Source organism: Mizuhopecten yessoensis, unplaced genomic scaffold, assembly GCF_002113885.1.
Source record: "Mizuhopecten yessoensis strain PY_sf001 unplaced genomic scaffold, ASM211388v2 scaffold3627, whole genome shotgun sequence".
Lineage (NCBI taxonomy): Eukaryota > Metazoa > Mollusca > Bivalvia > Pectinida > Pectinidae > Mizuhopecten > Mizuhopecten yessoensis.
Genome location: NW_018405139.1, coordinates 832998 through 851808, shown reverse-complemented (window position 1 = coordinate 851808; position 18811 = coordinate 832998). Strand labels below are relative to the sequence as shown.

The window sequence follows — 18811 nt, the reverse complement described above, 5'->3', positions numbered from 1 at the left end:
TTGCAGACATGACATACATTTTTTAGATGGAATTATAAAGAAATCACCATTTGGTATTTGGATCAGTTATAGTCCAGCTGTCCGCGCCCATTTTTGTCCAGATATACCCCTACCTTCAGTTCTCGGCACCTTTCCAATTGCATCTAACTTTCAATTAACCTTGTCTACTGCAGACATCAAGCAAGAAGTGAATAATTGGTCAAATATATCAGTGTGTCAGTTAAGTCAAGTGTGCAGAAAAGTCATATTTTGCTCTAAGCCATAAAATCATAATTGGTTGAATATCAGGGTTTTTTCACCTATTTCTGTCCAATATCCAATATCCAACTGAGATTTCGAACATTTCTTCTCAGTTTCATTTAAACAATAGAAATCTGAACCCTAAAATCTGACAAAAAAAATCCATTCCAAAATTTTCCTATAGAGATTAGTCATTTTAATCATATACATTCTTTAAACAAACGAAAAATAGGAAAATGGACTATTAAGATAATAGAGAAAATTTACTAGAAAATAATTCAAACAAGATAAAGTGTCAATTTTTTTCTGTTTCAAATTATGAGGGTGGCAATTGATTCGTAATACACTCCCGAAAAATATTTGATACCTATATCTTTGTATAATAATGAAATCAGACTTAAACACTCCGAATGATATGCCTTTAATTTGTCCAATGCTCGGCATTACTGACAGCTGTAATTTGCTTGAGAGAAATTTGTGTTTTCTGGTAAGTAGTGTTAGTGTTAAGGTGATCATCCTTAAAACCATAAGGGGAATTGTGTACCGGCCACACCTGTTTCAAAAGGAGCTTATTAAGTTATTTGGCCTTGAATCTAGAAAACTAAGAAAGTAAATAAGAACATCGGAGAAAGTTGTCCAAACATTTCCATTAATCTTAAAGGAGCGGCCATTGATTATCTTTGCCAGTATTGTGTTGAAGACGATGCTTCAGGGGAAACTAGGATTTTATTAAGACATGGAGTAGATGCACATTGTTGGAAATTTATTTCCAGAAGTTGATTATAGGTTGAACTATAAGGCCCATATTACAGAAATAAGACCAACATATTGTAGATACATCGGGCCAACAAAAACCTCATAAATCACATTTTGTAACTGATCTCATTAATTGTTTCTCCGAGGTATATTTATTTGATTTCATTGGAGGTCGAATGTAATTACCAGGAGTATGCTAATGTTGTTGAGCAATGCTATTTTTCTTGGAGATGTGTTAGTATACATTGACAACATTACTTCCATGATTATTCTGGTAAATGTGGGAAAGCTTAGATGTACATATCTCTCATTATCAGATGTGAGTTGTTCTCCTTTTGTCCATGGTCCGTCTGTTGTTATCCATCCCTACGCAGCTCTTGTCTCTTCCCGGTGATCCTTGGTTGTACTTGTGTATTTTTGAGAATTATCAGAACAAGATGGCTCTTGGGCGACAGTCTTTGTTATATCTCCTGGTGTGTCCTTTTGTCGTTCATTGTTGTCCTTTGACATTTATTCTCCACACCAACATGGCTGGGGCATTGCAATTAATATGATGGTGGTCTGAGGTTGTTAAAATGTTGGGTTTCAGCCCTTGTAACCTTGCAGGGCTCTATAAAGGCCAAAAAGTCATATTTTATACAAATAAAAAACATTCTTTTCAAGAACTGTGAATGCAAGTTTTCCCTTCCATATTTGCAAAAAGGCGGGTATACAAAAATTTAAAATACTGGTTTATGTCATATACCTTCGATTCCAAATTGAGCCAAAAGGGAAATGTAAACAACCATCATATACATTTTGTTTGTCATTATACAGGGATATGACGGAGAGCCCCACGCCTATGTCGCTACCCAAGGACCAATGTCCCACACAATAGTGGACTTTTGGCGGATGGTATGGGCAGAGAAGGCCCCCATTATTGTCATGATCACAAAACTCAAGGAAAAAGGACGAGTAAGTATCAATGCATGTGCTCTCAAAATGTATGGAATAAGGATGGTTAAGTCTCTTAAGGATCCCTGTCCCACTGCACTGAGGTTTTTAGCTCAGCTTGCAATACTTACTTAAAGTTTTCTGCAGTAGCACGAGGATCCTTAATTTGCAAAGTTTGAATTTGACCATTTTGATGAGTTATGAATACAAAAGTATTATATCTATAGTAGTTTAGTTTATACACAAGTTTAATTGCAGAATGGTTTGATTCATTATTTTAGAATTAAATTTTAATGCATAGACCTGAATGACAAATAACTTAAATATCTATGAGCTAATATATCATTTGTGTGTGAAGAGTCTGTAATGTGAGTGTTTCCATGTTTTAGCCCAAATGTGAAAATTACCTACCAGAGGACAACTCATCGGCCACATTTGGGGACATAGATGTAAAAGTGGACAGAGTGGTGGCTCGGCACGGCTACTCCCTTAGACACCTCCTCCTCCGGGTAAGACACAACCTTCTTGCATACTAGACCGAGATATCTGCATTTCCGGCGGTGCTGGAAAATTCTATCCGACCCACGGGTCTAGATCGCTTACATGCGCAGATTGGCAGGGGAATTACAGTGACCTTTTGGGGTCACACTATTGTTCACAACGTCATTTTATGACGTTTTAGGGTCAGTCAGGTTCATTGACATCACTAACAATAGCCATCCGGGCTTCATATGCAAATGAGAAATGTGTGGACAGTTTACAACTTTACTGGAAGAGCAGCTGTTTTAACAGGTTTTAGGTAATAAGCAAGAAATGGAATCCATCCCTGATGTGAGGTAAGGATAAAGTTATTCAAACCCTCGGGATTAAATATTGAGCAAAAGACCCTCAGCTTTGAATAACCTTATCCATACCTCACATCAGGGATGGATTCTATTATTCCTCCCCGAGATCCTCCTTTGAGAAAGTAAGACACCTAATCCTAAGTGTTAGATCTGTCCCCTCCTTCCTGAGGTACCAGTACTTAAGGGGTTAAGACACAACCTCTCTTGCCACAGACACCTCTTGCTCCATGTAAGACACACATCCTCTTAACTCAGACACCTCATGGTAAGGACTCCAACTCTTCCAGGTGTTTTTCTATAGACGACACGAGAGATATACCTCTCCTCAATCAGCCAACACGCACAACTTTTCCTTGAAATACCTCTGCTCTTAATCTGTTATACCTCTTTTTTACCAAAACACCTTGAATATTTTTGCTTGGTCCTTACTATTGAACTCTTTTGGGAAGGATATAGTTATATAGGTAACAGAACTCTTTTGGGAAGGATATAGTTATATAGGTAACAGAACTCTAGTTATGTGTATCCTTAACTCCGTATTGATTTGCGTTGTTTTTATGTGACAGAGTAATGGGGAGATTCAACATGTCCTCCACTACTGGTACACCGCTTGGCCTGACCACAAGCCTCCTACGTCACCCACCATGCTCCTAGAACTCATAAAAGAGGTAGAACAACGCCGTCACCATCACGACGGTATCCGAACAAGAGGGCCAGTCATTGTACACTGCAGGTAAGACAACACGGAACCAGTCATGATCAGTGTATACATAAAGATGGACCTGGAATTATTGCAAAACTCAGGAACCAGTCTTTGTAAATTGCAATAAAGACGAAATAGTCTAGTGTCTGAGCTTTAACCATTTTTTGTTTTTAATAATAATGATAATATTTTGTAAAGATATTGTTTAGTTATGTTCAACCCTTGGAAATATTATAATTGTTTTGTGCAATAAAATAAGGAGAAGATGTTTTGAAAGACACTAAATTCAGGAAATCGAGGTATTTTGAAAGACACTGAATTCAGGAAATCGCCATTGTGTTCAAAATTTAATTGTATAAAAGTTATGTATATATGTGCTTGTTTAAAGCCTGTGTGTATATTAATGTTTCAGTGCTTGTTTAAAGCCTTTGTGTATATTAAAGTATCAGTGCTTGTTTAAAGCCTGTATGTATATTAATGTTTCAGTGCTTGTTTAAATCCTGTATGTATATTAATGTTTCAGTGCTTGTTTAAATCCTGTATGTATATTAATGTTTCAGTGCTTGTTTAAATCCTGTATGTATATTAATGTTTCAGTGCTTGTTTAAATCCTGTATGTATATTAATGTTTCAGTGCTTGTTTAGAGCCTGTGTGTATATTAATGTATCAGTGCTTGTTTAAAGCCTGTGTGTATATTGATGTTTCAGTGCTTGTTTAAAGCCTGTGTGTATATATTAATGTATCAGTGCTTGTTTAAAGCCTGTGTGTATATTGATGTTTCAGTGCTTGTTTAAAGCCTGTGTGTATATTAATGTATCAGTGCTTGTTTAAAGCCTGTATGTATATTAGTGTATGAGTGCTTGTTTAAAGCCTGTATGTATATTAATATCTTAGTGCTTGTTTAAAGCCTGTGTGTATATTAATGTATCAGTGCTTGTTTAAAGCCTGTGTGTATATTAATGTTTCAGTGCTTGTTTAAAGCCTTTGTGTATATTAAAGTATCAGTGCTTGTTTAAAGCCTGTATGTATATTAATATCTCAGTGCTTGTTTAAAGCCTGTGTGTATATTGATGTTTCAGTGCTTGTTTAAAGCCTGTATGTGTATTAATATCTCAGTGCTTGTTTAAAGCCTGTGTGTATATTAATGTTTCAGTGCTTGTTTAAAGCCTGTATGTATATTAATATCTCAGTGCTTGTTTAAAGCCTGTGTGTATATTAATATTTCAGTGCTGGTATAGGGAGGACTGGTTGTTTTATTGGTATAAGTATTGGGATAAGACAGTTACGAGAGGAACACTCGGTAGATACTCTCGGTACTGTATGCACAATGAGGATAGACAGGTAAGCTTGGTCATATTTTAATCTTCCATCCACTTCAAAGGACGAATAGTTCTAAGCAGACTTTTCATATGAATCTATGATAATCCAGCCACCCTTGCTCCCAGTAAATAATCCAACCTACCTTACTCCTAGTAGATAATACAGCCTTAATCTTGCATCTAGTAGATAATACAGCCTTAATCTAGCTCCTAGTAGATAATATAGCTTCCGTCATCACAAAAAGCTAATCCAGCCACCAACATTCCCTGTAGCTAATCTTAATTTACAATAGATAATCCAGCCTTCTTTGTTCCCAGTAGATAATTCAGCCTTATCATCTCAAGTAGGTAATCTAATTCCACCCTCTTTCCCAGTAAACAAACCAACTGTCCATATACACAGTAGAAATTCCAGCCTCTTTGTCTCAAGTAGATTATCAAACCACCTTCATTCACAGAAGACAATCTTGCTACTCTCATTCCCAGTAGATTATCCAATCACCTTCATTCCCAGTAGATAATCTAGCCAACCTCATTCCCAGTAGATAATCTAGCCAACCTCATTCCCAGCAGATGATCAAGCTACTCTTATTCCCAGTAGATAATCAAATCACCTTCATTCCCAGTAGATAATCTAGCCAACCTCATTCCCAGTAGATAATCTAGCCAACCTCATTCCCAGGAGATAATCCAGCAAACCTCATTCCCAGTAGATAATCCAAACACCTTCATTCCTAGCAGATAGTCCAGGCAACCTCATTACCAGCAGATGATCAAGCTACTCTCATTCCCAGTAGATAATCCAAACACCTTCATCCCCAGTAGATAATCCAGCCAACCTCATTACCAGTAGATAATCTAGCCAACCTCATTCCCAGTAGATAATCTAGCCAACCTCATTACCAGCAGATGATCAAGCTACTCTCATTCCCAGTAGATAATCCAAACACCTTCATTCCCAGTAGATAATCTAGCCAACCTCATTCCCAGTAGATAATCTAGCCAACCTCTTTCCCAGTAAACAAACCAGCTGTCCATATACACAGTAGATAATCCAGCCTCTTTGTCTCAAGTAGATTATCAAACTACCTTCATTCACAGAAGACAATCTTGCTGCTCTCATTCCAAGTAGATAATCCAAACACCTTCATTCCTAGCAGATAATCCAGCCAACCTCATTACCAGCAGATGATCAAGCTACTCTCATTCCCAGTATATAATCCAAACACCTTTATTCCCAGTAGATAGTCCAGCCAACCTCATTACCAGCAGATGATTAAGCTACTCTCATTCCCAGTAGATAATCCAAACACCTTCATCGCCAGTAGATAATCTAGCCCACCTCATTCCCAGTAGATAATCTAGCCAACCTCATTACCAGCAGATGATCAAGCTACTCTCATTCCCAGTAGATAATCCAAACACCTTCATTCCAAGTAGATAATCTAGCCAACCTCATTACCAGTAGATAATCTAGCCAACCTCATTCCCAGTAGATAATCTAGCCAACCTCTTTCCCAGTAAACAAACCAACTGTCCATATACATATCAAACTACCTTCATTCACAGAAGACAATCTTGCTGCTGTCATTCCAAGTAGATAATCCAAACACCTTCATTCCTAGCAGATAGTCCAGCCAACCTCATTCCCAGTAGATAATCCAACCCCCCTCATTCCCAGTAGATAATCTAGCCCACCTCATTCCCAGTAGATAGTCCAGCCAACCTCATTCCCAGCAGATAATCAAGCTACTCTCATTCCCACTAGATAATCCAAACACCTTCATCGCCAGTAGATAATCTAGCCAACCTCATTACCATCAGATGATCAAGCTACTCTCATTCCCAGTAGATAATCCAAACACCTTCATTCCCAGTAAACAAACCAACTGTCCATATACACAGTAGAAAATTCAGCCTCTTTGTCTCAAGTAGATTATCAAACCACCTTCATTCACAGAAGACAATCTTGCTACTCTCATTCCCAGTAGATTATCCAATCACCTTCATTTCCAATAGATAATCTAGCCAACCTCATTCCCAGTAGATAATCCAGCCAACCTCATTCCCAGTAGATAATCCAAACACCTTCATTCCTAGCAGATAGTCCAGCCAACCTCATTACCATCAGATGATCAAGCTACTCTCATTCCCACTAGATAATCCAAACACCTTCATCCCCTGTAGATAATCCAGCCAACCTCATTACCAGTAGATAATCTAGCCAACCTCATTCCCAGTAGATAATCTAGCCAACCTCATTACCAGCAGATAATCCAAACACCTTCATTCCAAGTAGATAATCCAGCCAACCTCATTACCAGTAGATAATCCAAACACCTTCATTCCTAGCAGATAGTCCAGCCAACCTCATTACCAGCAGATGATTAAGCTACTCTCATTCCCAGTAGATAATCCAAACACCTTCATCCCCAGTAGATAATCCAGCCAACCTCATTACTAGTAGATAATCTAGCCAACCTCATTCCCAGTAGATAATCTAGCCAACCTCATTACCAGCAGATGATTAAGCTACTCTCATTCCCAGTAGATAATCCAAACACATTCATTCCTAGCAGATAATCCAGCCAACCTCATTCCCAGCAGATAATCAAGCTGCTCTCATTTCCAGTAAATAATCTAGCCAACCTCATTCCCAGTAGATAGTCCAGCCAACCTCATTTCCAGCAGATAATCAAGCTACTTTCATTCTCAGTAAATAATCTAGCCAACCTCATTTCCAGTAGATGATGCAGTCATACTTTTTTAGCTGAAGGGCCAAGTGAGCTTATGCCAGGGTGCGGCGTCTGTCCAGTGTCAACTTTTTACTTAAAACAACTTCTTCTCAATTACTGAGAAGCATTATAAGGGTGTTGGTATTTGGCCAGTAGCATGCTGGGAGGAAGGACTACCAAGTTTGTTCAAATGAATAACCTTCGCACATTGTCAAGGTCGCAGGGGTCACATATGTTAAAATCTTTAAGCAACTTCTTTTGAATAACCAGAAGGCCCAGGATGATAATATTTGGCCAATCACATACTGGCATGAAAGGCTACTAAGTTTGTTCAAATGAATGACCTTGACTAATATTCAAGGTCACGGGGGTCAATTATCTTAAAAAACTTTCAAACAACTTCTTCTGAATAACCAAAAGGCCCAGGGTTATAATATTTGGCCAGTAGCATGCTGGGATAAAAGGCTACCAAGTTTGTTCATATCAATGACCTTGACTTATATTCAAGGTCACAGGGGTCAAATGTTTAAATCTTTAAATGTCTTCTTTTGAATAACCAAAAGGCCTAGAATGTTGATATCTAGCAAGTAGCATGCTAGGATGAAGTGCTTCCAAGTTTGTTTAAATGAATGACCTTGACCATTATTCAAGGTCACAGAGGTAAAATATGTTTAAAATCTTTTAAACAACTTCTGAATAACCATAATGCCCAGAATGTTGATATCAAGCCAGTAGCATGCCAGGATGAAGTGCTACCAAATTTGTTAAAATGAATGACTTTGTCTTATATTCAAGGTCACATTTGGTCGAATATGTTTAAAATCTTTAATTACAACTTCTTCTGAATAACCATAATGCCCAGAATGTTGATATCAAGCCAGTAGCATGCTAGAATGAAGTGCTACCAAATTTGTTAAAATGAATGACTTTGTCTTATATTCAAGGTCACATTTGGTCAAATATGTTTAAAATCTTTAAACAACTTCTTCTGAATAACCATAATGCCCAGAATGTTGATATCAAGCCAGTAGCATGCTAGAATGAAGTGCTACCAAATTTGTTAAAATGAATGACTTTGTCTTATATTCAAGGTCACATTTGGTCAAATATGTTTAAAATCTTAAATTACAACTTCTTCTGAATAACCATAATGCCCAGAATGTTAATATAAAGCCAGTAGCATGCTAGAATGAAGTGCTACCAAATTTGTTAAAATGAATGACTTTGTCTTATATTCAAGGTCACATTTGGTCAAATATGTTTAAAATCTTTAAACAACTTCTTCTGAATAACCAAAAGGTTCAGGATGATGATATTTAGCCCATAACATGCTTGGATAAAGGGCTACCAAGTAGGTTAAAATGAGTCAAAGGAGTCAAATATGGTTAAAAAAAAAATTAAATGATTTCTTCTGAACAACCATAAGGCCTAGAAACCAGATATCTGGCCAGTAGCATGCTTGGATGAAGGGCTATCAAGCTTTTTCATTTTCATGACCTTGACTTACTGGCCAGTAGCATGCTTGGATGAAGGGCTATCAAGCTTTTTCATTTCCATGACCTTGACTTACTTTCAAGGTCCCATTTTGTCAAATATGTATAAATCTTTAAATAACCTTACCTCAATAAACAAAAGGTCTTGATTAGTGGTATTTGGCAATGCTGCTGCTTGCATGCTGAGATGAAGAGCTATAAAGTTTGTTTAAACGTAATGACCTTTTTCGACTTTCAAGGTCACAAGGGTAAACTATTTCAAAATATTTTAACAGATTCTTTTGAATGACTTGTAGTCATAAATACTGATATTTTGCATGTAGCTTTATTTTAGATCACTTTTAAGGTTACAAGTGTGAGATTAATACCGGGTGAGCGATGCAGGCCAATTGGGCCTCTTGTTTAAGCAGATAATCTAGCCAACCTCATTCCCAGTAAACAATCAATGTACCCAAATTCAAAGTAAACAATCTTACTGCCTCTCTCAATGTAGATGACTCAGCCACCTTTGCCCGCAGAAGGTGTAGTAGCTTGATTAAATACTGGAGCAGTTTAGACAGAAAAAAATAGAATCTGTCCTCTAAAACACTGGCTTGATGCAACCTCATTAACATCAAGTCTCAACTGTAATGGAGTTTAATTATCTCATTCCGTTTCTCTAGATGACCTATATTTTGCTCAAACCAATTCGCCTTTATATTTATTCACGAGGACATTAATTTTCATTTCCCTGAAGTAACATTTGTTTTGTTTAATGGGTGGTTCTTTAATTTGTGTTTGATACTGTAAATAATAGAATTATTTCACATGAAATATTTCCTTTTGTAGTTTCACCAAATCATGTTACATGTCATTTTACTTTGTATGGTTTATAGATACATTTTCTTTTCTGTGCATCTTTTGTAAACTTCAATACTTTCAATGTTGATGGAGAATACAAAGTAACATGTCACCAGTTTTAGGCCTAGTTTGAGAACTCTTTTGTAAGACCACATCTGTCTTTAAGTAATTATGCATTCTCATTACAAGCAAATTGGAGCTTTAAGGTTAAAGGTTCACCTGTAATGGAAATATTTGCTTACGTTCAGTGCCTGTTGTTCCAGGCATTCTATATAAGAATAATGGTGTAATACTGAAATTGATCCACCTATTTGTTGTTTTACAGGGGTGGTATGATTCAAACACACGAACAGTATGACTTTGTACATCAAGCTTTATTTGAGTATGAGAAACAGTTAGAGGAACCAATAGGGAACGCAGTGGGAGACTGACCCTAACAGCAAACTGTAGGGACTGATCGCAAGGATGTGTGATAGTCAGTGGGACTCTAGTCAGTGGGACACTGAAGCTGACCAGCCGGATCCATTGACCTGCTACAATGGACTCAAACCAAACAGTGGTCAAGTCGACTTTAGCCTCATCATGTAGATGATTCAGTTAAAAGCGTTAATGCTTCTTCACACAGTTTCCCCTAAAATATCTTACTGTGCTAAACATCATAAAGCTCATATTTTTACAGCAAATGTGAAGCTTATAGTCTGCTGAATTGGATTTTGAAATATGACGTTTTGGATAATAAAAGTACCAATAATTATTATGAAGTGTGAAGCTTTCTGCTGAATCAGATTATGAAGTTTGAAGCTTTTTCCTGAATCGGAATGTGAATTGTGAAGCTTCCTATTGATTCCATTTATACATTGGGACACTTCTACTGATTTGGATTTTGAAGTTCGCAGCTTTCTTCTGAATCAGAGTATAAAACATGTAGCTTTCTACTGAGGAGGTTTATGAGAGTTGAAGTTTTTCCCAACTGGATTATAAAGCATAAAGCTTTAAAAAGAATTGGATTTTGAAGTTTGAAGCTTTCTACTGATTCAGTTCGTTCAGCGTGGAGAATTCTTCCTACTACAAATACAGATAGGAATTCCCCTGAATTGGTCTCGAGCTTCAAATAAAATCTGAGTGAAATGTGATTTATTACATGTATTTAAAGGAGAATATTTTTACAATTATCAGATACATTTTGTCATTAATATAGAGTACTTGTATGAACCTTTCACTCTGCTTGTCATCACAAACTAGAGAATCTCGATTGATGTAGATTTTTTCATGTGTATACTGATTGATCAGTGTCATGTAACCTATGGTCACACTTCAGCTTGACTGAAATCAAAAGAAAGTACATGTATCTTGTTAATATCATGGGATATATATGAGGCCCAACATTGCAAGTTTTACTTAACTTGTGAAAGGTCAGACAATGTCAGGTCACTCACACTTGTGAAGGTCCAGTTCAGTGCATGATCACTCACTTGCAAAGGTCAAGCTGTAAAATTTAAATTGTGATCGCAAAGGTCACAAAGGTCAAACAATGCAAGGTCATTCACATAGATTCAGGAAACTTTCGGAAGACCTAAGGTCATCATGCATCCCTAAATATGTGATTTGTCTGGTAACATACTTTGTGCAGAAACTTCGTACAGTGAGTACTGTATATTAAGTTACAGTACAAATTCACAAGAGATCATTGCTTTTTCGAGGTTGGACTAAGCTCTAACGTATAACATTGTCAGACATTCATGTTTGTCAATTTTCTTTTGCCTACAAGTTGTATTGTGGGCGATTCATATCATATTGTGTTAAATTTGTTATTTGCACATGCAACAGAATCACGAAATTCTTTATAATATTGAATATTTCATCAAATAACCAGACAGATCTTTCTACAACAATGTTACAACAAAACATTCAGTTCAGTTTGTTTATGGAATCTTCTTCATTAAAAACAAAAATCTATCATCAAAGATCCGAAAGTGTTGGAGTGTATTGTGGTACTACCAGTATTGTGGTACTACCAGTATAGTGGACCCAGTGTTATAATATTGTGTAGCTATACTTGTGACGTACTCTCATCATTGATAGTTATAAGAACCCATGTTATCAACACCCACTAGTTATTATCACTAATTGTAGCAGTCCAGCAAGCCCCAAATATCTCAAACAAAAGTCAACTTCAGTCTGAAATTGCCTGAAATTGGGAAATTTTCATCAGGTCTCAATTAATTGTTGATTTGATGTTATTGTTTTTTAATTTATTTTTCAAATTGAACGATACATAGAAACAAAGCTTGTAACCTAGATTTGAAGTTAACTTGAAATTTCCAATTTTGTTTCAAAACAATTTACTGATAGTTTTCAATATAATTAAAAGCAGGAAAATATACTGCATATAATGTAACACTTCTGCAGTATAAATATTGATATTTATCAAGAAAAAAATGGTTGTCGAGACATATAAACTATTCAAGTTTAAGGAAATTAATGTCTGAAGTTTTACTATTGATTGGGATAATGGAGCCAGTTCAATTCACCTTTGCCATTCAGCAAAGAAATTTTTCACAAGATTTTAATCTTTATTCAGTTGGGCGTCAAACAGGCAAAGTGAAGAAATTATTCTATGGGGACATGTGGTCCACCTGTGTGATGACCAATTGACAATTGTCGGTCATTGCTGCCAGAATTATAAATTGTTTTTACCACCGAGATGCCAAGTGTTGTTTGGTGTTTCATTGTTCATACACAATTCATGCCCTTGTATTGTACATAAAGTGATTCATTGTGTCACATGTCAATCATGTGACCACTAGTTTCAATTCACAAGTTTGTCATTTGATATGTAAGTTTTGTACCATCATCACATCAATCTTAAGTGTACCTCTAATCAACATCCCATGGTGAAGTTTGGTTTCCTTTGCACTGAAGTCAGTTTCATGTAAGCGTAGCAGTTATGTATTTTATTATTAATCACACTCCTCTCTTGAAATTACATGTAGTAGCTATTTTATGATTTATTTATTTTTCCCTTTTTTATATGAAAAACTTGATCAATAATCAAATAGTCAAACCTATATTAAGAGAGCTAGACCACTCATGGAAAGTTAAAGTGGTGGTCTCCTAACACAGGTGGACTCTTAATACAGGTTCATCACAATGAAATCACTACAATGGGGAACTTTACAAGGGTGCTTAAAATTAAAACATAAATAAAATGTGTGAATACAATCCCTAGAGACAAAATAACCCTTTAAAATTCTTTCAGATGAAAATCATTTAGATCTTAGAATATAGGAACAGTTTAGCAAATTCACTGGTTGAAACCACTATATTTAAGGGTCCAAAATCTGGAGTCTCCCTCCTTAATAGGGAGGGTTAGCAGGTATGTTTATACAGACACCTAAAGGTAGTATAGTGACTGTTTGGATCCAGACAGATATCAGCCCACCATACCTGTATAAAACCTATATAACAGATAAGGGATGCTGCAAAACCTAAATTGACCCATGGATATATAAGATAGATAGTATGATGGCCGTAAAGCATTGTTTGTTGTTAATATGATTTGAAGACGGAGTTATTGTTTTTTGCAAATGCTCCTATATTTACAGGGTGTTCATCTCTGATCTGGAATTCCTCAAGATTCCTTTTTGCATTATGACAAGTTCTAATATGAAATGTATTCTTGTTTACCGCCATGTCTATGTTCTACCCCACTATCCCACTTAAGTAATTTGGTTTTCATCTGATTTTTGAAATTTTACATCATTTTAATCTGTCGAGCAATCCCAGAAAAAGTAAGAAACTGTGATAATACAATTGTTTTAAACCACTAACAAAAACTAGGCCAAACATCATTTTCTACATGTTTTTATTGTTGATGTTGTGCACTTATTTTTGCAAGGTGTAGATAGATTTTTTTCAGATGTTAATTTATTTTAAGATTTGACAATGCTTTCTTTGAACAGCTTGACAGGTGTAACAAAAAGATATGTAAGAATTTCTATAGTCAGTTAAATGTCAATTACAATGTCAAAAATGAACAAATCTTATCAGTAAAAGTACCATCCAGTTAAAAACCATTATCACCATTGTTGCTTGTATCAAATATTAGTTGAAGTCATTTTCTACTGCAGCATTCCATATAAAACACCACATGACGTTTTTTCTTCTTTTCAAAATTTGAGTACATTATGTATTTGAGAATTATGTTACATAGGTCAAGCACCTTGTCACAAAACCAACGGTGCTTTAACTCGTTCACCCCTGAAAACACATTTGAACTTTTCCAATTCAAAGGTTGGTATAATAGTCCATTATGAAATTTCAGGGGTGAATGAGTTGATGAACAGTATCAAATGAAAACATGAATCTGCCAAGGGAAGTGACTCTAAGTCTGAATTAATTTCTTTATGGTTCTTCTCTGCTCTATATAAAGGAAATTCAACTCCAAGTCGCAAATAGTTTTGAAGTGGAAATTTATAGAATTATACCGGCTACAATGGTACCCTTTACTTTAAGTGGGATAGGGTGTTAACACTGTGCACAGATTCTAAGGATTTGTTTTGGTCAATACATGTTCCTTCATTACGTGTATTGTAGCTGTAAAGCCACTGAACTCTAGTCAACCAATTTACACTGAAGTAGTCTGGCCTCAGTTGCTCAAAGGTTTGTTAAAAGTTAACCAGTGGTTAGGGAAAATATTAAACTTTGAATAGTACAAAATCAATAACATGTGATATCATTTCACTGCTCTGAATTGCTGAGACAAATAAGGTTGATGTGTTTGAGGATTTATTTCGCTTTGAAAGCTGATGCTTCCTCTTGGCAACATTTTTTTTTTTTTCACTAACCAGTGGTTGAAATAAACCAACCTTACAGCAACTGGGGCCTGGTATTTTCAACATGTCCAAATAATTGTTCAAGACATTTATCGGGAAGTGAGCGACTTTTAACAAAATTTAATGTTCAAATAATATAAGCTCAAGAAAAACCTGGGTATACCGAACAAAGCATTAAAAATTTACCTCTATGATGAAATAGCTGCAGTACTTAGTGAAACCTGTCTAATCCGACACATTGGAGTCAGTTTTTTGAGATGTGAAATTACCGCTGTATGTTGGATATGACAGAATATCCATCTCTGATGAGGCAAGTTTCACTTTTTAGTTTTTTTGCTTATTTTTAGTACAATTTTTCAACATCTTCAGCTCTAGGTCAATACCTAGGAGAAACACATAAACAGAAGAACTTTGTTACATCAATAGTATTAGCACCATGGACGAATTTCTGTAGTAATGAAGATTTATGATAAAATAATAGATAAATCTATCAAAAGACCAAAAAAGGTTATACTGGCAGGCTGCGTACCCCTATGGAAAATGTGTCGAGACGGATGCAACCAACCAAAGATTTATCATCAATATGTAATATTTTGTAATTAACATATTGTTATTGTTCAATTTCAACCTGAAGTTTGTTTTCGAGAAATGAATACTGAACCTTCAAATGCAAACCCTTGTGATACATTGTGACAATGTTATATAAATCCACACAAACCCCTGTGATACATTGTGACAGTGTTCTATAAATCCACACAAACCCCTGTGATACATTGTAACAGTGTTATATAAATCCACACAAACCCCTGTGATACATTGTGACAGTGTTCTATAAATCCAGTCTTGTTTGTTGTTTTCATTTATCATCACCATAGCCACCACAACTGTCAACTTGACAAATTTAGTCCTCAAACTTAACTTTTACAAATCCACAGGATTTAGAGTCATTGAAAATTTACTTTCTTCTTGTACGAAATAATTGAGTGAAAATTTGGCATTTTATGATTTCCATGTGTCAATTCAATACCTAGAGTGAAATTTGGGGATTTGTTTCTCGTGTGTCAATTCATCACTTTTCTATTACACTTACTTTTAAATTAATGAAAATTTTGGTTACTGATTTTTTTTGTAGTAATCATGACAGACTGGATAATACATTTTGATTTTCTGTTTAATTTACTAATATTTATCATATATTGCGGCAATCGAAGTAGGATTTACATCAGAGATTAGGGCCTCATTACTCAAACCCTGACTTCCTCAAAACTCCTCATCACAAGTAGGATTTACATCAGAGATTAGGGCCTCATTACTCAAACCCAGACTTCCTCAAAAAAAAACTCATCACATTTACATACTATATAGCTAGCTGTATTAAGAAGATTGTTTTGGTTCCCTACGAAAGTTTAATGTCAGGTTGTTGTTATCAAATTAGGCTTGTAAAAACTCGACCCAGTTTACAACAAAGAACATTCTTCATTATGTTTAATTGTCGTACTTGCACAGAGTAATTTCATAGATAACAAACTTTATAATATATGCTGATGTATTGAACCAAAATATTGCCACATTTAACATATCATAATTTACAATACTGATTTTAATTTGATTAGAAAGATTATCTATTTCAATCCAAATCCAATTAAAACATTTATATTTTCTGTTTTGTTGGTAATGATCATGATGCCAAGACTGAAGAGGTATAAATTTTCACCCAACTTTTTTGTGTTTTGTTTTTAATGACCATGGTTTCACGTAATGAACCTGCATTGAAGATGTTTATACAAATATTTGTATTAAGAAAAGAAAAAGGACTTGGTGCCATATCATACCCTGTGTTTACTATACAAACTCTCTACTTACTTATTTACTTCAAGTAGTTAAGAATTAATATTATACAATGTACTCCTATTTCCCAGCTATGTCAAGTGACGATACCTCATCTCCTCCCACGCCGTGATGTTCACAGTGATAGGACCCTGCCTCATTGGTAGATTCTGGTTATTACTTAAGTTTTAATCCATTTAGATGTTGTTTTTGTTTTGTTGATATTTTGAGCTCATGTGCAATAAAAAAAAAAAGTGAAATATCTGAGAATGTGTTTGGGTGTATTTTTCTGATAAACTTTATAATGAGATGAGCTTATTTTACAAATCTTTAGAAAAAGCAAATCACCTTTCATATTCTACCCATTATCAACCTGTCAGCCCTGTGGCTGATGATATATAAGGTGGTCTGGGGAAGGATATGAAAATGATCACTTGATAACGTATAATTACCACCTCACAAGCAGAGAGATATTTTCATGCCATAACAATTATATGAAGCAGGTGAAACATACAGGTTCTTCTTTTCTATCAGCAAATAAATATATAAAAAGAGGTAAGCGATATGCAAGTATGCCTCAATTGTTAGGTCGCAAAGTATTTCTCTCTTGTCAAAGTTCACCTAAAGATCAATTTATTGAATAATGAAGTGGTTTTAATGTAAATTTGAGAGGAGAGTAAATTGTTTAGTGATTATCTTGAGAAGGTTGATTCAGATTTTAAAAAAAATCACTATTCTGGAAATCTGTGGAAACTTAAACATGACCGCTGTCATTTACAAGTAAATGAACTGAAGTTAAGAGGTTCTGAAGGACTGTATTGCTCATTTGGATATTTATGGAAATATGGCAAAATATTGAACATCGCATTGCATCCCCACTTTAGGCTCTGTTCCTGGACCCAAGGATTCTTAATAACAAATATGGTACAGATCTGTATATATTGGTATATTTTATAGGGTTGGAATCTCAATCATTTCAATCTTAAGATCAGAAACTAAATCCTTAGGGGAAAGGCCTGATCCTGGTGCTATTCCTGGTAGCATACTTGTGTTGTTTTACGCTTAAAAACATAATATCAAACTGAGGAATCTTATTCTGAAAACATAACATCTAGGAAGTCGGTGATATTTGATACCATCCTTTATATATCCCATAATTTGAGCCATACATTAGAGGTCAATGAGTTCATACAATACGGATGTCACAAAATAATACCAAATAAATCACACCAACTAATATTGCCTGAACATCTGCAGCACAACGAGTTTAACAATCTCTACCCAGATTTGTATTGCCTTGCATTCATTGTCAAGACTCTGTCAACAGCTAAATCAATGAAATGTTTTTTCTGACATTTTCTTTTTCTCCAGAAACAGTCTTAATAATAATAATAATAATAATATACAACATTTGATATAGCGCCCTATCTAGCTAACATAAGCCACTCTAAAGCGCTGTACAGTACATAGATATACAATTTTATACAGTCAATACAATTAGCATATATATTTATCAATACAATATTGAAGAATTCGCAGGAGCTGCCTTATCAGGCACTAACTACTAGTCCTATGCCACCTGGCTAATATCTCTCTGTGTGTGTGCTGGAGATGTATTGTGTTCTGTTTTTTGTGGGACCGTGCTTCCAACGGTATCATTTATAGTGCCACCTCACTCGAATGCTACAGCACAGATACCGCAACACCCACCCCAGACCATTTTATACTCCACCTGGGTTGTTGGAGTTGTGTGGGCAGGAGAAAAACACTTTCTCTAATATTCCATGAGGACGGCGACTTCGAGGTTCGAACCCCGGCTGCCTGCTTGGAAGGCCAGAGTGTTAACCACTCGACCAATACATTTAAAACATGAACTCTTGCTTCATGAAGTTTTAAAGGTAAGCGATTTAAAAAACAAGAGGCCCAGGGGCCTTAATAGGTCACCTGGTATTTTATTTTTCAATTTAAAACCTGCTGAGTACCATTCAGGCTTATCAAAGGAGTACAAGTAACAAAGTTGCATCTTCCATTTATAAATATTCAATTCCCTTTGCCCAAAGATTCTCTAAAACAAGTTTGGTTAGGTTAAAATCCCTTCAACGGTACAGAAGGAGAAGGATCTTTAATGTTTTCCTCTATTTCCCCTAATGGGCCCCACTAATCTGCCCCAAAGAAGGGGAATCCACACACCTCAGTTTAAACAAAATTGATTCTTTTCTCCCTAAGCATGCTTCAGACTGCATTTGGTTTAAATCCCTTCACTTGTATAGTAGGAGAAAAAAAA

The 18811-nt window shown here is 35.7% G+C and overlaps 1 protein-coding gene across 1 annotated transcript in view; it reads left to right on the top strand.

Moving 5' to 3' along the window:
* LOC110447854 (tyrosine-protein phosphatase non-receptor type 5-like) overlaps nt 1-13127 on the top strand; it is a 116170-nt gene extending 103043 nt beyond the window's left edge. Inside the window, exons 11-15 of the mRNA XM_021493803.1 lie at nt 1813-1950; nt 2319-2438; nt 3341-3507; nt 4706-4819; nt 10191-13127. Coding sequence (XP_021349478.1) covers nt 1813-1950; nt 2319-2438; nt 3341-3507; nt 4706-4819; nt 10191-10296 — 645 coding nt within the window. The 3' untranslated portion in view covers nt 10297-13127. The remainder of the gene's footprint in view (nt 1-1812; nt 1951-2318; nt 2439-3340; nt 3508-4705; nt 4820-10190) is intronic.
* Nucleotides 13128-18811: the final 5684 nt, after the last annotated feature.